Raw genomic sequence first — 24784 nt, 5'->3', positions numbered from 1 at the left:
CCACACCTTAACTAAAATGCCATCTTCAAGAGATCTATTTACAGAGGGTCCATACCCATGTGAATGCTGATCAAGACCAAGAACCTGTCTAAATTGGCGCACATAATTAAATCCATCACACCTGTCTTGGCCCCAGGAGTGTTCAGGAAATGTGAACTCTGCCACCAAACAGGAGAAGCATCCAGAATCTTTACCCACCCACCGCCACCCCTACCCCACCCCCTACCACTGATATGTCCTGGATCTTGGCTCAAAAACCCAACTTCTCAGCCTCCCTTTCCTACCACCATGACCACCAGCCTCCAGGAGCTGCCTGTCCTTGGGCATGCTCATCAGCAGCCTCTCTGGGCCCATTCCTCTCCTCTGTAAGACATGGGAATTGGAATTGTTGTGGAGGCTTCTCAGCCTTGACATGGAAGTTTTAGTTGGAGTAAAAAGCTCTCCAGAGGATGCAGCTACCCCACAGATGCCACCCATCTACCATACTTCACCCTACCCACAACCCACCCACGGTATTGGGAGTCCAGTTTGTGACTCTTTATCACTTCTTTTTATTTCTTACTTCATATCTAGCAGGAAAAGCTCTCTGCAAATCATTCAAGCCCCAGGCTTGCTTCTAGATGCCTCTTTATGTGCTACCCCTTTTATTTTCTTAGTGATCCTCTACTACTCTGCCTAGCCTGGAGATTAAAATGAGGTCAATAAAAAGCACCCATCCCAGGATTTAGGACATGGTGGGAGCACAAATCACTAGATCCTTTTATCTTAGTTCATCTATACCTCATCCACCCCACTCCATTGCCATCCCCAAATGAACTGTGGATCTTCTTGTACTTCATTTTAGCATATTTCTAAACTCTGAAGTTTCCAGAACATGGGGGACACAGTGGCACTGTAGAAAGAACAGAGCTTGGAGTCAGAGAGTCCTGTCCCCATGCTGCACCACTGTGTCACCAGCTGTGTGGCCTGGGTGGTGTGTGAAGCTTTTAGCTCCTTGCCTGGTACACACTTGGCAACTTTGTTCTCCTCACCCCTATGCCCACCCACTAAACCCTGCAGTAACTGTCACCGCCAGATGATATGCTCTAATAGGCAGCCTTATTGTGCTTGGTGTAGTAACCCCACCTGCCATCAGAAAACTCCACTGAGGTGGATTTTAGGTCCAGTCAGGAGGCTGAATCAGCAAAAGGAGGAAAGGGAGAAGCATGTACTACCTGCATACCACAGCAGCGAGCACTGTCTCCAGAATTAGGAAGAAACATCCTTTTTTATTTTCCCAGAGCAGTGTCCTTGGCAAAATCTCCATGGCTGCTGCAGGCAGAATGCCCTTGAAGGAAACCAAAATTAAACATGAATTCTGCAGGAATTAAAGAACACTCTCCATGAATTGTTACTTATAGCTTCTTTTCCTGAGGGCTCTGTTAGGCCAGTTCAGTTTAAAATAAATTGTAATTATATAATAGATTATACAACCAAAATAGAATTATATATTTCCTTGTTGTCGATGTCCACTGGATGCAAGATTCTAGATCATGGTGGTTTGTTTTCCTCCTGAAACTGTAACAAAAGAAAAATGATAATTGCTTTTTAAAATCTTTATAAATCCACTAATGATATTTCAACTTTGCAGCCACTTTGTGAATAAATTACTTCCCATCACTTATTTGGTGTTTCCCCTTGTGTCTGCTGCACCTGAGAGTTACCTATTTGTTGTTAAGCCTTGCAATGTAGGTATTCAGTCTTTATTCCAAGTCATTTTTGTGTTACTGAAATGCCCATTTGGTTTTCTTTACTCTTTAATAAAATCAGAGGGAATTTTTTCAGTCTGCATGGGTTTCCATAAAATCTGAGTCAGCAGCAACTGAAGAAATGATCGAATCCATTACTTTCCAGAATTTCAGGTTTTATACATCAGTGAAATCTCCAAAAGAAATTGGGGAACTAGCTTATAGTTGTCAGAATTTTTCCTTCCCAAGTAATGACATTCTTAAAAAAGCTTACAAGAAACAACTACTGGCACTAGTATTTTAATTTTAAAAGAGCATGTTAACACACACATGGTAAAGTCAAAGGAACATGGTCTCAGATATTTAAAATTGGGTAAATTTTGTTTGCTGAAAAACTCACTGTTAGAATAAAATTGCACTCATTGGGACACAGAGACTAATGATTGCAGGCAGAAAGTTTATTGGGAAGTTCTCCCAACGGAAGGGGTCTGAAGAGAGACTGCAGTCACTCCCACCGACATGGTGGGGGTCTAATGAGATACTTCAGCTCGTCTTTGGCAGAGGCGGTTATGAATATACGAGGTTTTCTTATTTCTCCTCTTTTTTTTTTTATTAAATGTGACTCGTCATATGTGTTCTTCACACTTTTTTCACTTACTAATATCTCTTAAAAATGACTATCAGTTCATAGAGAACTTCCCCATTCTTTTTTAAAATAATTATTTTTTTTAGTTTCAGAGAAGCTTTGGGATTACGTAAATGTCACATAAAAAAATTGAGGGATTCCCATATGCCCCACTCCCTCCCCCACATGCATTTTCCCACATTAACAATATTACTAATTGGTGTGGTACATTTGTTACAATTAATGAATACATATTGAAGTATTGCTGCTAACCATGTACCGCAGTTTACAGTTTTCACTCTGTCCCACACATTTTTGTAAGTTGTGACAAAATATATAGTTGGCTGTATCTGTCACTGTAGTGTCATGCAGGACAATTCTAGAGTCCTGGAAATGCCCTCACATTATACCTATTGTTCCCTCTTCTATCTCTCAGAACCTCTGGTGGACCCTACCTTTATATCAGTGATAAAAGTTCCTGCATTGCTAGAATAACAAGTCTATAGGAAAATAACAATGAGTCTACTTTAGTCCACTATTCATTTCCCAACATGAGGTTTTGGGGATGGTGATCCAAATTGTCCTTCTATCTGAGAAGGGGCTTAGATCCCATTCCACATTCTTTTTACAGCTGTGAAAACTATGTTCCATATTTTTTTTCAACCAGTCTCATACTCAGTGAGCTGGTACATTTTTGCACAAAAACTAAAAGAAGGCAAAGAGACTGGAAGTAACCACCCCAGGGTCCACAGGATGGAGAAATAGAGTATGGATTAGAGTGCACTTGCTGGTGTTCTGCTGGGGAACTATTGTGATTAGTAAGGGAAGAAATTGTAATATTGACATGGAGAAAGTGTCCATGGTAGCTGCTGATGTTAGGGAGAGGGAAGAAGAGATATGATGTGGACACATTTTCAGGATTTGGAGTTGTCCTGGGTGGTGCTGCAGGGAGAGATGCTGGACATTGCGTGTCCTGCTATGGCTTACTGGGTGGAATGGGGAAGAGTGTAGACTACAATGTAGACCACTGTCCATGTGGTGCAGCAGTGCTCCGAAATGTATTCACTAGGTGCAGTGAATGTGCCACGATGATGAAAGAGGTTTTGATGTGGGAGCAGTGGGGTAGGGGGGGTGAGGGGTGTATGGGACCTCATATTTTTTGAATGTAACATTTAAAAGAAAACAAAGGGGGTAGAAGAAGAGACAACTCAAAGACATATAAGTCCTCACAAGGAGCCTTCAGTTATTCCGTTTGCCACCCCATCTGCTGCCTTACTTGCCTTCTGCTGCCTCTTAGGGATCTGCAAGGAGGTCAGTTTTCTTCTCTCCTTTGCTTCAGACAGCTCACTTCCCAGCATCCATTAATTATTCCTGGAAATTATTGAAACGTTTTTTCACTGATGTCCTTTCTCTTTGCTGTTGCAGGTTCTTTTTTTTTTTTTTTTATTCTTTTAATATCATTTGAAAGGCTTATAAGGAAGGAGTAGAAACAAAGAGTGAGTGTGTGGCCAACTTTTAAATAACAATACTTTTATTCTCCCTAGCTCAATTCCTTTAATGTCCTAATACCCAAGAATTTTTATATAAAGCTCTAAACTTGTAATACCAAATAATGCGTAAGGATGGGAGAGGGAGGGAAGGTTTGACATTGAATAGAATGATGAAGGGAGTATATAAAAGTGGGAAAAGCTATTATGAATGAAAACTGACTTACCAGTCCCCCCTCTCCAAGAAATAATGTAATTTTAGTCCTTACCAGGTAAAAAATCCTATGATTCTGTGTCCAAATTCTGGAAAATTGTCCTTTTTGGGTTCTACTGGGACCTCCCCAGTAGAAGGTCTTCCTTCTAGGGAAACTGTAGCTTCTCCCAGTGTAAAATAACATGCTTTGGGAAAATTATATAAAGACACCCAAACTAATAATGTGATCACTTACCTTTGGCTGCTTGTATGATTTCTCCACAGCTGTGACTCCTTCAATACAGTTATACTTCCTATAGATGCCCCTGCAATTGTGGATGGCCTGCCAGAAGAAGACAGATTGGAAATAGCCCAACGGTATTTTTTTTTCCTTTGGTCTCTCATGTGGTCTGTTTTCCAAAAATATTGTAGATGTCATGAGCACTTGACAGCCAAATAAGAAGATAAGGCCAACACCTAGCCATTCCATTAACTAGGTAAGATGGTAACTAAGTTCATGGTAGGATCAAAAGTTTCCTTATCTTTAGGTGCTCCAGGAGCTCAAAGGAGGGGAACTCAGAGGGCATAAATGGGTTTTGAAGGCTTCTGTGATCATGTGGACTTGGATTAATACTTGAAAGAGGGGTAGGATTTGGATAGCCATGAAAGCAAGACCCTTAAATTTGCTCTCACCAATCAGCATCCAATGGGCAGTGAAACTGTGTCCTTGAATCTCCTGCTTCATCCCCATTTCAACCTGGTAGCTACAGTCTCAGCATCAGATCTGAGAATCAAATCTAAACCCAGCAGAGTGTGTGTCCTTGGCCAGGAGCAGCTTCTCCACATGAGAACCTCTGTGCATGTCTCCCCAGTATCCAGTGTACCCTGCCTCCAGCTGGAACCCCTGTGCAGCCCCATGTGCCAGTCCCTCTAGGTCTCAAGCTCTGCTTTATCCCTTAAAAAATATGTTAGCAATTTATTTTACCATCACATCATTTCAGAGAAGTTCATATATTTTAGCCAAGACTTTTGTTCCCCTCTCTTTCTCTCACACCCCACCTCCATTTCTCAACATTTTCTCTTGGCTCCAACCTTCCACAAATACCCAGAATCCTTCTACACCAGGGCACTTTCCCCATTGCTACTGTGGGCTGCCCTATTGCACAACGGTGGCCTCCAGAGCTCTGTTGTTAGTGGGTTTCTGTTTTCCAGACAAGAATAAAATCCGTTTAAGTTTTCTGGTTTAATTAACCAACATGGCCTAGAGTTTTATAGATCTTCATCTTCCATTAAAATTTACATTAGAAGGACAGGGCAAGCGGTGACTGAGTAAGGCATTCAAGAGTCAGCTCATCCTACAGAGCCATTAGTAGTCACCCAGGGCTATCTAAAGCACCTCATGGGGGCCAGGAGACCAGAAGAGCATCCTGACACATCCATGAGTAATAGAAGGAGAAGACTGCCTCTCTGCATTGAGGATTCATGAGTTGATCATTCCACACTGTGGTAACCAGTGCCCATCCCACACTGGCAGCACAAGCTACCTCAGGAGGTATTCCATGACTGGAGTGGGAAGCTCCATTTCCCCAAAACAGAGTTGGAAGAGACAGTTGGGCACCAACTGCATCTACTGAATAGTAAATTTGGCTGGCTGAAGTATAATCCTAAGAACAGTTGAAGTTTGAGCCTGTCCAAGTTGTAAAGAGGCTTGTAGCCACCATTTTAACTCTGCCTCCGACAGGAGGGGAAGAGAGACTGATTGAAAATCTCAGTGACAGTTGAAAATCACAGTAACTGTCAGGACTGGCTTCTTCTAACCAGATCATATTGCAGCACTAGCCAAAGCCCCAGCCCTACCTCTGGCAGGGAAGAAGGTTCCAGCATTGCTGGGCAACTGCAGGTGTTTTTGGCCTGCAAGAACTAGTTTGTTGAGCACCTTTGATTCCATCTCCACCCCTCTACCCCCATGGGATAGGAAGGGCTGGTGTTTCTTCAGCCTCTCCAGGCAACCCCAGGTGCTTTCAGCCTCCACAGACTGTATACTCAGACACCTGTAGCTCCATCCCCAGCCTCATATATGATAGGAGGGGAACTGTTATTCCCTAACCTCTCCAAGCAGTTGCAGGCCCTGTGTGCCCCCATGAACTGGTTTGTTGAGTGAGTTCAATTCCATCTCCACCTTCACCTCCCACCCCTCTTAAGATAGGAGGGGTCTGGTGTTTCCTCAGCCTTTCAGGGCAAATGCAGGTGCTTTTGGCCTGCCTGAACTCAACTATTGGGTATCTGTGGTTCTACCCCAGTTCCAATAGGGCAAGAAGGGAACAGTGATTCCCTAGCCTCTTGGAGTAATTGGAGGTGCTTTTGGCCCCCACAAACTGAATAGTCAGACACTTGTAGCTCCAGCCCTGCCCCCAAGTAGGATAAGAGGGAGGCATGTTTCCTCAGCCTTTCCAGGCAATGACAGGCACTTTGGGCCAGCATGGACTGGACTGTTAGGTACCTTGTATCCAACCCCATCCCCCAATAGGATAGGTGGGGGCTGGTATTTCCTCAGCCTCTCCATGCATGGCAGGAACTTTGGTTTTCATGGACTCAACTGTTGATGCCTGTGGATTCGCCCCCATCCCCTAATAGGATAGAAGGGGACTGGTGTATTCTCAGCTTCTCTGGGTGACAGCAGGCACTTTCATCCTACAGGGACTGAACTCTTGGGTACTTGTGAATCTACCATCCCCCCAGGGGCAGAAGGGACAGTACTCCCTCAGCCTCTCCAGGCAACTGCAGGCACATTTGGCTCACAGAGATTAGACTGTTGGGCACTCCAGAGGATCCATCCCTACCCTTGGCAGGGGATGAGGAGGGCCAGTCTATGTCATTCTACCTGGCAACTATAGTCATTTTGGCCCTTTGTGACATAGTTTGCTGCCCAAACTTGCAGCTCCATCCCTGGCTCAGGTAGTAGGGGAAGGAGCATGACGTTTCATCATTCTTTTCAGGCAACTACAGACAGTCTTGGTCTGTAAGACTTGGATTATTACATATGGCTGTAGCTCTGTCCCTATCACTGGTAGAGGAGAAAGGGGGAAAGAAGCATCACTAGTTCCTGGGGAAATGTGGGTAGCTTCAGCCTCCACAGATTACAGTATCAATGAAATCCTCAGCTACTACAACACAACCTACAAAGGAGAAAGGGCAAGAAAGTACTAACCTAAAAAGAGAAATTGCTCACAGAAATAAATCCATTTAGTAAGCCAGATGTGGAGACACCAAGAAAAAATTACAATCCATACCAAGAAACAGGAAGATATGGCCCAGTCAAAAGAACAAGATAAGCCTCCAGGTGACACAAAGGAGTTGAAACAACTTATCATAAATGTTCAAACAAATATCCTTAATAAATTCCATTAGATGGCTAAAGAGATTAAGGATATTAAGAAGACACTGTGCGATCACAAAGAGGAATTTGAAAGCATACGTAGAAATATAGCAGATCTTATGGGAATGAATGGCACAATAAATAAATATATTGGAGGCATATAACAGTAGATTTGAGGAGGCAGAAGAAAGAATCAGTGAGCTAGAAGACATGGTCTCTGAAAGCAAACATACAAAAGAACAGATCAAGAAAAGAAAGGAAGAAGTTGAACAGGGTTTCTGAGACTAAATGACAGCAAGAGACATGCAAACATATGTGTCATGGGTGTCAGAAGGAGAAGATAAGGGAAAAGGAGCAGAAGGAATATTTGGAAGAATAATGTTAGAAAATTTCCCAACCCTATTGCAAGACAGATTGCCATGATAAAGAAACACAACGTACTCCCATAGGAATAAATCTGTGCAGACCAACTCCAAAACATGTACTAAACAGAATGTCAAATGCCAAAGACAAAGGGAATTCTGAGAGCAGTAAGAGAAAAGCAATGCATAACATATAAGGGGGGAAGCGGACTTGGCCCAGTGGTTAGGGCATCTGTCTACACATGGGAGGTCCATGGTTCAAGCCCCGGTCCTCCTTGACCAGTGTTGAGCTGGCCCATGTGCAGTGCTGATGCATACAAGGAGTGCTGTGCCATGCAGGGGTGTCCCCTGTGTAGGGCAGCCCCACACAAAAGGAGTGTGCCCCATAAGGAGAGCTGCCCAGTGTGAAAGAAAATGCAGCCTGCCTAAGAATGGCACCACCACACGGAAAGCTGACACAACAAGATGACTCAACAAAAAGAAACACAGATTCCAGTGCCACTGACAACAACAGAAGTGGACAAAGAAGAAGATGCAGCAAATAGACACAGAAACAGACAACCAAAACAAAAAAACATATATGGAATACCCAATACGATTAAGTGTTGATTTCTCATTGGAAACCATGGAGGCAAGAAGGCAGTGGTATGATATATTTAAGATACTGCAAGAGAAAAACTTCCAGCCAAGAGTCTTATATCCAGCAAGATTGTCTTTCAAACATGATGGTGAATTTAGAATATTCACAGATATAAACAGAAACAGAGTTTGTAGCCAAGAGAACAGATTGCAGACAATACCAAAGGGTGTGCTATAGTCTGAAATGATAAGACAGGATAGAGAGACTTGGAAGAGAGGACAGTAATAAAGATTATAACAATAAAAGTAACAAAGTGTCAAAAGAATGGTGGAAATAAATATGACAGAAAAAATATGACAGAAAATTACAACTCATTGTTAAAAGAAATTTTAAAAGACCTAAATAATTGGAAGAACATTCCATGCTCACAGATTGGAAGACTAAATATCATTAAGGTGTCAGTGCTACTCAAATTGATATATAGATTAAATGCAATCCCAATTAAAATTTCACTGGCATTTAAAAAAAATTGAAAGCATGCTTATCAAATTTATTTGGAAGGGTAAGGTGTACTGAATAGCCAGAAACAGCTGAAAAAGGAAAAACCGAGTTGGAGGACTCTCACTTTCAGCTTTTAAATCATATTACATAGCTGCAGCGGTAAAAACAGCATGGTACTAGCATAAAGACAGACACACAGATCAATAGAACAAAATTGATGGCTCAGAAACAGACTCTCACATCTATGGTCAAGTGATTTTTGACAAGCCTGTCAAACCTACCGAGCTTTGGCAGAACAGTCCATTCCACAAATGGCCCCAAGGGAACTGAATATCCATAGCCAAAAGAAGGAAAAAAGGACGCCTATCTCACACCTTACCCCAAAATTAAGTCAAAATGGATCAAAAACCTAAGTATAAAAGTAAGAACCATAAAGCTTCTAGAAAAAAATAAAAGAAAATATGTTCACGACCTGGTGGTAGGTGGTGGATTGTTAAAGGAGATAAGAGAAAGACTGCGATGAACTCCTGATGTATAAGGTATATAGAAGTTTTAACTAACTTTACTGTAAAAGGGTGGAAATGTATAGAGTGGATGGTAACACATGATAGTTACAGCTGGTTTATAAATGGGAATATGGCTGAAAAGGGTATTCTAGGGATGTAAATGTCAAATGAAAGAATGCTAGAATATAATCTAAAGAATGACTTAACACAGTAAACCCAGAGGTGGATGAGAATTGTGGTTGATAGTACAGATGCAAGAGTGTCCTTTGTGAGCTAGAGCAGATGTACATCAATATCAAAGGGTGGTGTGAATGTGGAGAAGCATGAGAAAACAGAACTGGTGTGACCTATGATTGTGAATAACAGTAATAATATAATATTCATGCATCTATGCCGAAGATGTACTGTACTGATAGTGGTGGAGTATAGAAAATGTGTGACAGATGTACATTATGGACCTGCTAATAGTCTGAAGATATCTCATAATTGGTAACAAATGTTCTACCATAGTATAGTGTATTGATAGAGGGAGGTTATTTGGGAATTCTTTACATGTGCATGATTGTTTTTAAGTTTATATCTTGTATCATAAAAGTATATTTTAAAAATAATAATAGGGATGCCTGGAGGGAAAATTCACCAAATTTAAGATAAGGATTATAGGGAAGCAGATGTGGCTCAATCACTTGGGCTCCTGTCTACCATATTGGAGGTCCGGGGTTCGATGCCCTGGGCCTCCTGGTGAAGGAAAGCTGGCCGTGTGGTGAGCTGGCCCACGTGGAGTGCTGGCCTGCACATAGCCTGCCCCTTGCAGGTATGCTGTCCCGCAAAGGAGTGCTGGCCCACATGGAGAGCTGGTGTGGCAAGATGATGCAACAAAAAAAGACACAGAGGATAGACAGTAAGAGACACAGCAGATCAGGGAGCTGAGGTGGCACAAGAGAATGATCGCCTCTCTCCCACTCTGGAAGGTCCCAGGATCAGTTGCCAGAAGTGCCTAATGAGAATACAAGCAGACACAGATGAACACACAGCGAATGGACACAGAAAGCAGACAGCGGGGAGGGAGGTGGGGAGAGGGATGAATAAATAAATCTTAAAAAAAAAAGATATAAGGGCTATAGTCTGTAGTAAGATTTTGACAATATTCTCTTGTAATTTGAAACAAATGTCTCACAACAATGCAAAGTTTGGTGGTGGACTGATGTATGGGACACCTGAATGATGTTAGGCATGTTTTCCTTTGTAAGTTTACAACTTTTACTATGCACTTATTGTTTATGTATGTTCATGTATAAATGATATAGTAATAATAATAGGCTGGGGGGGCGAATATACCAAATGTAAGATATTTGGTTAGTAGTAATATTTTGAGGATGCTCTTTAATCAATAGTTAAAAATGTTTCACAACAATGCAAGGTATTGGTGGTAGGGTGAGGTGAGGTATGTGAGCCCTGTATGACATTATTATGTATGCTTGTTTTATAAGTTTACAACTATTACTATACACTTATTGTTTATGTATGTTTATGTAAGAGTGATATACGTCAACAAATTTTTTTAAAAAGGTAGATGGAATCAATGTGGAAAGCCACAAGAATTGTGTAACTCTTAAATGATGGCATATTCCTTCTATTTTTCCTTTGGAAAGGTGAAACAGTTCCGGCTAAACATCTTATTACTTTTCAGTGAGCTTTGTGAACGGGATGTAAATATTATGTTGACTCCAGAAATGATCCAAGTGGAATTCCCTATGTTAGACCGCAAGGACAACAAGAAGAAGTAAGTGGACGTTTTAATGCCATAATCAGATGTTGCACTGGGTAAAATTTGTCCTGCATAAAGTACGGTACTGTTATCATAGCTGAATCTAAATATCTCAGGCTTTAGTAAGAGACATGTTTCTAAGGCCTTCATTATTTTGATGTGGGCTTTATTTTGCATACATGCACTCCCTTAAATGTTGTTGGCAAGTGAACTTTAAAGACGGAATCCAGTTTTTCTATTTGCTTATCATTTGATTTCAGAGATGTGTCTGTTTCTTCTCAACAGCTGATTGCATTTTATTCAGTGTAAGGGCCCTGGGCTCTCTAGAGCCAGGTGAGACCTGGGGCCGAATCCCAGCACCACTGGTTATCACAGGTTATCACGTGTGAGGTCTTGAGCCAAATTGCTTATTGTCTCTGGGCCTCTTTCCTCACCTGAAAAAAAAATGCAGATAATAAAATCTGACTCCAGAGATGAAATTAGATTAGTGGTTGTGTAGGGCTGGGGAAGAATAGAGGGATTGAGAGGTAACTGCTAAAGGGTACTGGGTTTTTCTCTCTGAAGTAATGAAAAAGTTCTAAAACTTGATTGTGATGATGAATGCACAACTCTGTGATTATACTGAGAGCCACTGTCCACTTTGGATGGACTGTATGGTGCGTGCATATAGCTCAATAAAATTGCTTTACAAACTCCATTACCCAGACAGTACTTCAGCCTAATGGAATCAGAACCTCTAGTTGTTGAGACCCAGGTGCCAGGGTTTTGTATGTCTCCCCAGGTGATTCCAATGTGCAACCAAGGTATTCCCAGATGTTCTCCCGTGTGTCCAAAGCTCCCCCCACATCCCAACCTTACCCAGAGTTAGACTTCTAGGGCATGAAACAGAGCACTGAAAGTTTCCACTGGTGGAATTAGGTTTTTAATTGGAGGTATTTCCTTAAGGCTTCTGTTTGCTCTGTTGGCATGTTCAGCCCTCTACACTGGAGTTACGAATCTGCCACTTTGCTAAACGTTGGCTGAGAAGGGCAATTTTATTTTCAGAATACAGGAACACTTCAGCTAGTAAACCATCTCCCCTATCCCTCATTTAGCTCTTTGAGTTCCCCTGAATGTGCCCCCCAGCACCTCTTGTTTAGTCCCTTTCAGCAAAGTAAGGAAGGTTCTAGTATCTTCTTCTTATTCTGTAAATGTTGTGTTCACTGTCACCTGGCCAGTGCAGAACAAATAAACCCATACTATAAACAACCCCCTCCGAAAAAAAATCTATCTCACAGGTCAAGTGAGGAGCATCTAGTATGTTGTTTGTCTTTCCAATGTACATCGTCACAGTCATAAACATATCCGTTTTTTAAGAATCCTTTTGTGATGTAAATAACCACCCATAGTTCATTTGGTTTATAAGTTTTAAATTGTGGGTATAATCTTTTAAAACTATCTTTTTAAAAGAAAATACATTTTCTTTTATTTATTATCATTTGTATTTTAAAACTAAGAATATACAGAAAAATATGAAGAATAAAACAAAAACATTATCTAATCACCAAGGGGTGGTGACTTTACATTTTGATATATGGCCTCCCAAACCTTTCTGTATACATATGTATACACATATAAAGAGTTTTTAACAACAATTAAATCATGCTCTACGTATTTTGTTTTCTGTATTTTTATTAAACAATATATCATAAATATGCACTGATAAACATATTTCCTATTTCATTGGGTAGATGTGCCTTGATATATTTATCCAACGCCTATTGTTGGACACGTAGACTCTTTCCAATATTTTGCTGCAGCCAACGTTCTTGTGCCAGAATCACCTGCAAAATATCAGAATGTTTCCTTAGGAGAAACTCCTAGAAACATAAATGCAATGTTTGTGGATGCATTTTAAGGTAATTTTGTTGCTAAATTACCATTCAGAAAGTCCTTCCACATACCTCCCACCAGCAGAGGTCAAGGGCACCTGTCTCCAAATACCCTGCACAACAGGACACTGTCCTTTTCTTTGTTCGCTTCATTTTTACCAAGATGATCTTTTTAAAGGCCATCCCCTTGTCTTCATTTTCGTTTCTTCACTTACTAGTGATATTAAAATATTCTCTGCTTATCAACTGTTTTTTCATCTTTTGTGAGGGGACTGTTCATCTTTTTGCCTATTTAACATTATCTTTCATTTACTTGTGAGTCCCTCATATATTAAAGGTCTCTACCCTTTCTAGGTATGTTGCAAAGTTCTTTTCTCAGCTTATCTTCTAACTTAGTTTAAGGTGTTTTGGGTCCTATCTTTTCTGAAAGGAATGCCCACATGTCTTAGGAGTGTGGGAGTCTTTGGTTTGTTTGTGATCATTTCAAGGCCTGCAGCAACCCACAGGTCTCCAAAAGGAAGTTGCAAGTTTTTAGTAAGAGAGTTTAAGGATGAAAATTTTAAATGGAAATTCAGTGAGTGCCTGCTTTGATCAGTTAATGACCACTATAAAATATCCTGTGACACTCAACTCCCAGATGCCCTTTGCATTCTGTTTCAAGTAAATAGTTGGCTAAGAGTGTCATATATATATATATATATATATATATATATATATATATATATATATATATATATATATTTTTTTTTTTTAAATTTCAAAAATTACCCCAGGACATAGAATGGTTTGCCCAATGATCAGGCTAATATCCAATACCGATATACTCTTTTGTACTTTAAGATGATTTTTTACTCTTTATGCTACTGAGTTAATGTGCAATGCCATTTGATTATCAAAGTATTATTAAGTGAAATAGAATTTCTTACTTTATACATTTGCCCAAAGTGGTATGTCATTCTTTTTCTTTTTTTTAAAATGAATTTTAGCTACTTAAGAAGAAAAAAAAATAGCTAGCAAATGATAAACTCTGAAAATTTTCTAAACACTAGTTAACTTCCAGTTTACTTAAAAAATAGGTAGCAAACAATAAACTAACATATTCTGTACATCAGATTAACTTCCAGTTTTTCAAAGTAGGCATGCATTGCATACATTTGAAATCAATGTATCCTTGGTATTTTGAATTCACCTGTTTTGCAGATAAAGCTCACATACATTTTCCCCACATGTCAAAGTTGTCAACATAATTCTCATTTGATTGGCTGTGTAGTATTCTAATGGGCTGATATCCCATAGACCATTTTCAAAACTCCTTTGGTTTGGAAATTCTCTTCAGCTCAAGATGAGCCTTATATCCCATGTTCATTTTTGTCTTCTCTGTCCTTACATGTTCACCTTCCTCACCTCCATCAGCCTCAGCCAGAAGCCAACAGAAGCCCTTCCTTTAGTCAGGTACATGCACCAGAGCTGAACAGACAGGGACAGTCACAAGGAACACACAGCACACGTCGCCTTCCATCTCCCCATGAAGACTGCTGTCCATTTGGTTTCTGGCAAATATTTATTTTCATGGATGCAAAGAATCACCTGCTCTCTCCTGATGACTGTAATGAACTTGAGAGAGTGTTTGTTATCTCCACGGAGCTCCCACCCCTCTCAGGAAATGGAGGCTCTGAACATTTAGGGAACTTGGGGAGGCTAAGACCTCGGTGCAGGGAGGTTGATCCCAGATTCATATCACTCACAAGCTGAGACTTTAACTGGTAGCTAAATGATCACAAAATACCATGTAAAGCCTTGTTTTTAAAACGTTCCACCAAATATGACTGGGATGTCACTGTCAGTGCTGGGTGGCTTGCGTGACTTACTGTCCTCACATGTCCTTTTCATTTTTTTCCTATTTAGAGAAGTGAAAGACCAAGCACAGCAACCAGAGAAGGCTAGAGAAAAGGTGCCTGAGGAGATGAAGAATCTGCGGTTAAAAGCCCTCAACCCATACCTGATTCTAGAATAACCATCACCCATAGCTTGGTTCCCCTTGTTCACTTTCTGTGGGACCCCATGTTCCTTTGTGTCCATTTGGGAATTAAAATTCCTAGAGAAAAAAATTGAACCGTGAGTGATGTAGTTTTCCAGTTATAACTTCTTCTTTTGAAAAAATAAAGGTCGTATGGATGGTAATAGTATTTGAAGTTTCTATGCACAAGATTTAGTGCTGGGATCAAGTTTTTGTGAGGTGTGAGCTGCCCTAACTAGTGACTGAAGCCAGATGCTGACAGCTGTCCCCTGAGAGTCATGGCAGGTGCAGTGCCCAGGGTCCAGGGGTAGGTGGGTGGGGGAAGGAAGGCGCCCTCCCCACTCTGTGGGGAACTGGGCCCCTCAGCTCCCTGAGCATTAGCTGGCTTGGGTGGCATCCACTCCCAGAAAGGACAGAGTTGGCATGGACATAGTAGCCATTCCTGTGGCAGACACCGGTGAGGGGTACTGGAAGTGGGGGACATGGTGAGGCAGCTGGAGCTTTTAGGCTGATTTGGGAGTGTCAGAAATCACTGGGCTGCTGCGACAAATACCACACAACAGCTTCACTCTATCAAAGGCATTTGTTGACTAGTTTTAGAGCCTAGATGTCCAACATCAAAATACAAGTTTCCCTGATTCAATTATGCACCACGTACAGGTGGGCCTTGTTTTCTTGCATTTTGGAGATAACTGTGTTTTGTTTTGTTTTGTTTTTCACAAACTGATGATTTTTGGCCTTGATGAAGTCTATAGGTGCCATTTTTGCAACAGCATCTGCTCATCCCTCATCTCATTTCAATTAATGCAGTCACATTGTTTTATGTATGTAATGCTATTGCACACTTAATAGCCTACAGTATAGTGTGAACGTAACTCTTATAGGCCCTAAGAAACCAAAAAAATTCATGTGACTGGCTTTTTTGTGGTACTTACTTTATTGCAGTGGTCTGGATCCCACCTGCAGTAGGCGGTAGGAAAGGCCCTTGGGGGGGAGGTGGGAGGGAGAAGGGGGCGGGGAGCTCCAGACCCTGAGATGCAGACCCCAGTGGCCCCTGCTCAGCTCCAGGAATGCCAGATCAGCCCTGGATGCCCAGCTGACTCTGAATTTCAGATAAACAAGAAATAAATTTTAGCTTGTCCTTTGCCAATATTTAAGACATATTGCACAATAGATCACTTATTTACCTGAAATTCTAATTTGCCTGGGTGTCCTATATAGTTTTTCTACTGATCAGTGGTGGGAGGAAGGGCGCCAGTGGGGAAGGGAGGAAGGAAATGAGCAGCAAGGAGGGTTGTAGGGTTTGAGGCTCACAGCAGGCTGCCCTGGGCGTGCCAGGCCCTGGGCAGGGCCCAGGATGGGCCTGCACACTTCACCCCTCCCCAGAAAGAGGCCTTCTGGTGTCTGCTGGGGTGGAGGAGCCGAGGGTCCAGGGACCTAATGGACCAAGCACCCAGCTGCTGTTCTCTGAAAACATCACCTTGTTTGTGCCCATGAAAGACAACCCAGTCAAGGACTGAGTGTGGGAGTGATACTGAGACCCATTCAGTAGGACATGGGACTCCTTTGGTGGGGCAGACTGACTCAAGACATCCCAATTGCCTTGCTGAACTGGGAGAAAGAAGGTGGACTAGGAGTAGAAAGGACAACCAACCAGACCAGTTCCGAGCCTGAGGTGTGCACTTTTCTTTGAGGACGAGAATCAGATGTGCAATTCTATTAGGATTTAGAGGCTACTGATCCTAATGTAGCTTCCTATTGGCTCTCACCCAAATCCCCAAAAGTGTCCTCATCAGAATCCCACTGAGGCCTGTGCCCTGAGTTCGATTTCAAGGCTCACCGGGCTGCCCTGAGCTGCTCAGAACTGAGATCCTGGCAGAACCATCGCTGCCTTCCTAAGGGGCACTCTGCTCTGGGGACATGGGGAAATGTTTCCTGAGAGTGCAGTGGCACTTTCCTATTTCAGGAATTCAGTGGGAGCCCAGAGAGTTTCCCCAGGGAAACTGTAGAGCCTGGCAGGAAAGCAGCCCCTAACCTCCCTCTAGCTGCTCCAGACCAGGGACCTGAGCCCAGGCCCAGGTTAGGTCGTGAGCGCCCTCTCCCGACTGCCCTGCAGGAGAGGTTCTGTCCAGGGGCACAGGGCCTTCCCCTCACTCTGACTTTTACTCAGAAATACAGGGCTCTGGCATCAGATTTCAGGTTGTGCATTAGCAGATGCAGAAAGTCCCTAGAGGAGTTCAGGCAGCTCTTCACTGTCTTCCCAGGACTTCTGTCATTTTCACTGTGGATGACAGCCAGCCAGTCCTTGCCTGGAGCCTGGTAGACCTAGTGCTCATAGCAGGTACTGAAGCAGAAGGGAGAGCCTGCACAGGAGGGGCTCAGAGACCCCCATGGCTGTTCCAAGTCCAACATCAGCTTCAATGATAATGGGCTTAAAATTTATCACCCATCATCCTACATCATTCTTGTAAAAGCAGTTTTATTGAGATATTTTCACATACCATGAATCTATCCAAAGTGTGCTATCAGTGGCTTTTATTATAATCCCAGTGCTGTGCATTCATCACTACAAAAATTTTTACAAGAATTTCATTACTCCGAAAAGAAAAACTCAGTACCCCTTTCCTTAGCAGTCACCTCTCAATCCTTCAAGCCTCCCCCAGCCCTACATATCCAGTAACCTTATTAATTGATTTGTATTTACACATTATATAAATGGAATCATACAGTACATAGTACTTTATATCTGGTTTCTTTCATTTAGCATAATATGGTTTTTTTTGGCCTGATAGTAACATCTTATAGGATTAACATACATTTATTGAGTCAAAGAAAAACAGCCTTATATATGTGATACTACTCACATTTGTATTTCACTTGAGGTTTTACTATGCTGTACAGTCCCATGTCACATGTTTTAGCTTTCCTTCTGACCTTAGACTTTCCCTTTCAACCATGGTCATACCCACATAATAGCACTACCAGTTACATACTGTGTTGTCCTTTCACCTTTTCTGTTTACTTCTATTTACTTCCAAAAAGTAACAGTCTTTTACCAGTTCTATACAGCTTACCCTCAGCTTTCCATTCTCTAACCTCATACTATTTTCTGATGACCCATATTCTAGTTTTTGGCCCATGAGTTTACACACTAGATTTACTTCATAAGAGCATAATCATACAGTATTTGTCCTTTTGTGTCTGGCTTGCTTCACTCAACAGAATGTCCTCCAGGTTCATCCATGGTGTCATATGTTAGACGACTTCATTTCTTCTTACCACTGCATAATATTCCATCATGTGTATGCACTGTGGTTTGTAGGTTGATAGGCAGTTATATTAAATGACAGATAACATAAATACCAGTAGTGTACGTAATTGTGGTTTTAATTCCCATTTATCTGGTAATCTGGAGCATCTTTTACTACGCCTACTACACATCTGTGTATTTTGGTTGTTATTAATAAAACGTTGTTCCAGCCCAGCTTCTGAAGGGCAGGGTCAGTCAGAGAGCAAGATCAAAGGATGCACTTGGCGCAGTGCCGGGCGTGGGCTACATTGGGACTGATGGACAGGAGAGATTCTCTGGTGGTGGTGGTCCAGAGAATGAAGGGAGTGCTCTGCCAAGATTCGGGGAAAATAGAGGACCTCAAAACAAAGTCATTTCATAACAGAGTTTCTGCTAAGGTCACCTGAAGCACATAAATGGGGTCTGGGGAAAATGACATTCTAAGACAGCAGCTGTACAGTATGCCCCTGCGGGGGATCTGTTCCATTTTGACTTCTGTCCTGGGGCATGCGGGGGCTGAGTTTCCCCTGAGGAGGAGGAGCCAGGCCCTGGGACCCAGGACTCCCTCAAATGTCTATTCACGTGGGTTGCCTACACTGGTGAATATTTATTAGTCCTTTAGTCTCAACATGTGGACTTTGGCAGTTATATGACTAGTGGATATTATTTTCCAGTCATGGGTTTCTTAATTTCTTTTTTCTTTTTTTTCAAATTCTACTCAATTTGTTCATTTTTAAAAAAAGATTACATTAAAAAAATATGAGGTCCCCATTCACCCCCACTGCCCCCAACCCACCAATCCCCCCACAGTAACACTCTCCCCCATCATCATGACAAATCCATTGCATCTGGTGAGTACATCTCTGGGCATCGCTGCACCCCATGGCCTGTGGTCCACATCATAGCCCACACTCTCCCACATTCCATCCAGTGGGCCATGGGAGGACATACAATGTCCGGCAATTGTCCCTGCAGCACCACCCAGGACAACTCCAAGTCCCGAAAATGCTTCCACATCTCATCTCTTCCTCCCATTCCCCACCCCCAGCAGCCACCATGGCCACATTTTCTCGACTATTAACCACAATAGTTCATGAATAGAATATCATTAAGTCCACTCTAATACTTACTGTATTCCTCCTTCCTGTGGCCCTTGGCATGGTTGTGTCCATTCCACATGTATGTCAAGAGGGGACTTAGATTCCCCATGGATACTGGATGCAATCCTGCTGCTTTCAGTTGTAGGCACTCTAGGCTCCATGGTGTGGTGGTTGACATTCTTCACCTCCATGTTAGCTGAGTGGGGTAAGTCCTATTAATCAGAGTGTAGGAGCTGAAGTCTGTTGAGTCTCAGGGCCTGGCTATCATATTGTCAGTCCAGAGATTCAAATCTCCTAGATACATGTTAAACCCCAGCACCAACTACAATTCCAGTAAAGTAGCATGAAAGGCTTGTGAAAAGAGATCATATCTGAGTCCGGCTCCATCATGCAGAAACACAGCTCCAAAGAAGGGCCAACTGACATGGCAGTGAACCCCATCTGCCATGACCATAGAACCTGTGGGTCTCTTTAGCCCTCAAAAGGACCAATACCTGGGGTTGTATCTACTTTATCTGTCTCTGAGACTCTGCTCAGGTGTACATAAGGACAATCCTTCTGATAACCTCCAGACTTTTTTTCAGAGACTCATAGCCATATAAACTCATTTGTCCTTTCCATTTCCCCCTTACTTTAGGTCAAACAACATTTTTAACTCCTGTTATTATATGTAGACATGGATATTCTGCTGGTCCGCATTGGACCTTTACTTCAAGGTCATTTTCTATTTACGTCATCAGTTGGTACTTGGTAGTGATCCCTCGGTGCCAGGGAGGCTCATTCCCGGGTGTCATGTCCCACACTGGGGGGAAGGCAGTGCATTTGCATGCTGAGTTTGGCTTCGAGACTGGCCACATTTGAGTAACACGGAAGCTGTCAGGAGGGAACTCTTAGGCACAGTGCTACTCTAGACCTTGTTCTTATTTCAGGTGTATAGGCTTACAAGCATAGTCATTAGTATCAGGGGCTTACTGTTGGACCCTCATTCCTTCCTGGTCCTTACCGTTGCACCTGGGGGACTGCCGCTGCTCCCCTAGGGACCATGACAGAGCCCCCTCCCCCCCGCCAGGAACCCAGTACCCCCCCAGCTGTTCTTTTTAATTGTTTCCACTATGAGTACATCCAACATTTCCATGTACCCTGGACACATGCCCTGTATAACTCTCTGTCAACTGTATATCGCCTGTCAATAACATCCCATACCAGTATTCCTCTGCTGCCATTGTTGAGCCACTCCGTGATCCAAAACTTCCTGAAAAGTGAAGTCCAATATAATGTCAGGTTCCTTTACTAGTAAAATGGAATATGGCGATGAGTTTAAAGGTTAGATATAGAATACATATTGATTTGGAAAAATTCTACATCCTATCTTTTATTCTTTTTTCCTAATTATTGAGCTTCTCGTCACAAGAGCCTTAGATCACAGTAATTCATATATACAATATACAGTACACCCACATGTCCATTATAAAACCTTTTCCCTTCCACAGTGATAATCTTTTAACTTATTCATATCATATTTACTGAAACTGATGTACAGATATTGAGACAATAGCTTTCAAACAAGGTAACACTTGTGTTTACATTGTGGTTTATACTTTAGGCTATACAGTTTTCTAAATTTTTTAGTTATCCTATCTTTTACATTAAGGTTTACATTATTAGTCTGTCGTCCCCTATATGTTTTTGGTGTAATATTACATGTTTTATATCCATCCTTGTGTACTCTTGTAAAACACTTACTTTGCCCTCACATTTACTTTGGTTCCATCTATTCAATATCTATTTCCCCCCTCCCCTTGGGCCCCACAGTGACAGTCAATCTTCATTTCTTGAGGAGCCATGTTCAGAGATAGTTGCAACAGTGTTGAGGGCTTGACTTGCTCAACTGCCCTAATGCCCTGGGAGCCACCATTTTTCTTGAGAGATACAGTTCCCTCTATTTGATGGCATTAGTCCTCCCCAGGATGTGGGTCTACCTTCACTCTCATTATGTGGGTCTCTACCCAATGGTATACCCCACTCTGGCAAAATGAGCATTCATATATTCCCTAGGAGTCTGTCCTGCATCAGATTATCCCCTTCAAGTATCTTAAACAGGTAACTTTCCTAATTATGTTTTGAAAAGGTTTTCTCAGCATTATACTCTCAACCAACACCTGACAATCTCATATGTTTGTATGTTGCCCCACCTTCCCCCCAATTTCTTGGGCAATATTATCCATCCGCCCATCCCTAGCCCCCCCTCAAATGCACAAAGCCCCACGCAAAGGTAACCCTATGCGCCCATTTTATCTCTTCCTTATGCACATACTTACCTCCAGCTCATCATAGATTTCACCCATGTAGATGTCAGCTTACATCCTTCCTGTACCCCCCGATTTCCTGTAAGCCTATCTTCCAGTCTCTAACTCTCTGAGGCAGCTTGCTTATTTCATATCATTGAGGTCATGTAGTATTTGTCCTTCAATACCTGGGTTGCTTCACTCAACATAAGGTTCTCAAGATTCATCCATGTTATCACGTGTGTTTGTAGTGTGTTTGTTCTTAGAGCCGAGTAGTATTCCATTGTATGTATATACCACATTTTATTGATCCACTCATCTGTTGATGGGCATTTGGGTTGATTCCAACTTTTGGTGATAGTGAACAATGCTGCTATGAACATTGGTGTGCATATATTGGTTTGTGTCCTTGTTTTCAGTTCTGCTGGGTAAATACCCAGCAGTGGTAGTGATGGGTCATATGGCAAATCTATGTTTAGTTTTTTGAGAAACCACCAAACTGTCCTCCAGAATGGTTGGATCCTTCTGCATTCCCACCAGCAGTGGATGAGTGTTCCCATTTCTTCACATCCTCTCCAGCATTTGTATTCTTCTGTTTTTTTTCATAGCTGCCAATCTTATGGGAGTAAGGTGGTATCTCATTGTAGTTTTGATTTGCATTTCCCTGATAGCTAGAGATTTGGAGTAATTTTTCATGTGCTTTTTAGCCATTTGTATTTCTTCTTTGGAGAAGTGTCTGTTTAAATCTTTTTCCCATTTTTTAAATGGGTTGTTTATCTTTTTATTTTCAAGATATAGGAGTTCTTTATATATGCAAGTTATAAGTTTCTTATCAGATATATGGTTGCCAAATATTTTCTCCCACTGTGTGGGCTCCCTTTTTACTTTCTTGACAAACTCCTTTGAGGTGCAGAAGGCTTTAATTTTGAGGAAATCCCATTTATCTATTAGTTCTTTTGCTGCTCGTGCTTTTGGTGTGATATTCATGAATCCATTTCCTATTACAAGGTCCTGTAGATGTTTCCCTACACTGCTTTCCAAGGTCTTTATGGTCTTGGCTCTTATATTTAGGTCTTTGATCCATCTTGAGTTGATCTTTGTATAAGGTGTGAGATGGTAATCCTCTTTCATTCTTCTATATATGGATATCCAGTTCTCCAGGCACCATTTGTTGAATAGGCCATTCTCTCCCAGTTGAGAGGGTTTGGTGGCTTTATCGAATATTACATGGCTATATATATGATGTTCTATATCAGAACTTTCAATTCGATTCCATTGGTCTGTGTGTCTCTCCTTATGCCAATACCATGCTGTTCTCACTATTGTAGCTTTGTAGAATGTTTTGAAGTCAGGTAGTGTGATTCCTCATATTACGTTTTTCTTTTTCAATATGTCTTTGGCTATTCGGGGCCTCTTTCCTTTCCAAATAAATTTCATGGTTAGTTTTTCTAGTTCCTTAAAGAAGGCTGTGTTGATTTTTATTGGGATTGCGTTGAATGTTTAGATCAGTTTTGGTAGGATAGACATCTTACTAATATTTAGTCTTCCTACCCATGAACAAGGAATATTCTTCCATTTATTTAGATCTTCTTTGATTTCCTTGAATAGTCTTGTATAGATCTCAGTGTATAAGTTTTTTACATCTTTAGTTAAATTTATTCCTAAATATTTGATTTTTTTATTTACTATTGTGAATGGTATTTGTTTCTTGATTTCCTCCTGATCTTGCTCATTATTGGTGCACAGAAATGCTACTGATTTTTGCGCATTGATCTTATAACCTGCGACTTTACTAAACTCATTTATGAGTTCTAGAAGCTTTGTTGTAGATCTCTCAGGGTTTTCTACGTGTTGGATCATGTCATCTGCAAATAATGAAATTTTGAATTCTTCCTTTCCAATCTGAATGCCTTTTATATCTGGTTCTTGCCTCAGTGCTCGAGCAACTACTTCTAAGACAATGTTAAATAGAAGGGGAGATAATGGGCATCCTTGTCTTGTTCCTGACTTTAGAGGGAAAGATTTTAGAATTTCTCCATTGTAACAATGTTGGCTGTAGGTTTTTCATATATAGTCTTTATCATGTTCAAAAAATTTCCTTGTATTCCGATCTTTTGGAGTGTTTCTATCAAGAAAGGGTGCTGTATTTTGTCAAATGCTTTTTCTGCATCTATAGATAAAATCATGTGATTTTTTTTCCTTCAGTCTGTTTATATGGTGTATTACATTGATTGATTTTCTTATGTTGCACCATCCTTGCATACCTGGAATAAATCCCACTTGGACGTTGTATATAATTCATTTAATGTGTTGTTGAATATGATTAGCAAGTATTTTGTTAAGTATTTTTGCGTCTAGATTCATTAGAGAAATTGGTCTGTAATTTTCCTTTCTTTTGATGTCTTTCTTTGGCTTTGGTACTAGGGTAATGTTCGCATCATAGAAGGAGATAGGTAATGTTCCTTCTGTTTTGATTTTTTGGAAGAGTTTCAGCAGGATTGGTATTAGTTCTTTCCGGAATGTTTTGTAGAATTCACCTCTGAAGCCATGTGGCCCTGGGCTCTTCTTAGTTGGGATGTTTTTAATGACGGATTCTATCTCTTTACTTGCGATTGGTTTGTTAAGATCATCAATTTCTTCTTTCGTCAATATGGGCTGCTTATGTGTTTCTAGGAACTTGTCCATTTCCCCTGAATTGTCATTTTTGTTGGAATATAGTTTTTGAAAGTATCCTCTTACGATAGTTTTTATTTCTGTGGGGTCAGTGGTGGTATCGCCTTTCTCATTTCTTATTTTGTGTATTTGCATCTTCTCTCTTCTTTTCTTTGTTAGTCTCGCTAAAGGTTTGTCAATTTTGTTGATCTTCTCAAAAAACCAGCTCTTGGTCTAGTTTATCTTTTGAAGTGCTTTCTTATTTTCTATATCATTTAGCTCTGCTCTTATCTTTGTTATTTCCTTCCTTCTTCTTCCTGTTGGATTACTTTGTTGTTGTTTTTCTAACTCCTCCAAATGTGCAGTTAGTTCTTCAATTTTTGCTCTTTCTTCTTTTTTGATATATGAATTTATAGCTATAAATTTCCCTCTCAGTACTGCTTTT

General features: G+C 41.3%; 1 protein-coding gene and 1 pseudogene across 1 annotated transcript in view; one reads left to right on the top strand and one right to left on the bottom strand.

The window, feature by feature from the left end:
- The window catches only part of LOC101427756 (cilia- and flagella-associated protein 221-like), a 94567-nt gene extending 79401 nt beyond the window's left edge, over positions 1 to 15166 (top strand). The window contains exons 22-24 of the mRNA XM_058301133.2: positions 4318 to 4410; positions 11048 to 11140; positions 14902 to 15166. Of these exons, the coding sequence (XP_058157116.1) occupies positions 4318 to 4410; positions 11048 to 11140; positions 14902 to 15010 (295 nt within the window). The 3' untranslated portion in view covers positions 15011 to 15166. The remainder of the gene's footprint in view (positions 1 to 4317; positions 4411 to 11047; positions 11141 to 14901) is intronic.
- Positions 1 to 24784, bottom strand: part of LOC101434497 (cilia- and flagella-associated protein 221-like) — a 220772-nt pseudogene that overhangs the window by 183795 nt on the left and 12193 nt on the right.

The sequence above is a fragment of the Dasypus novemcinctus genome, chromosome 7 (assembly GCF_030445035.2).
Source record: "Dasypus novemcinctus isolate mDasNov1 chromosome 7, mDasNov1.1.hap2, whole genome shotgun sequence".
In the NCBI taxonomy this organism is placed as follows: Eukaryota; Metazoa; Chordata; class Mammalia; order Cingulata; family Dasypodidae; genus Dasypus; species Dasypus novemcinctus.
This window is presented reverse-complemented; position numbering and strand designations above follow the sequence as displayed.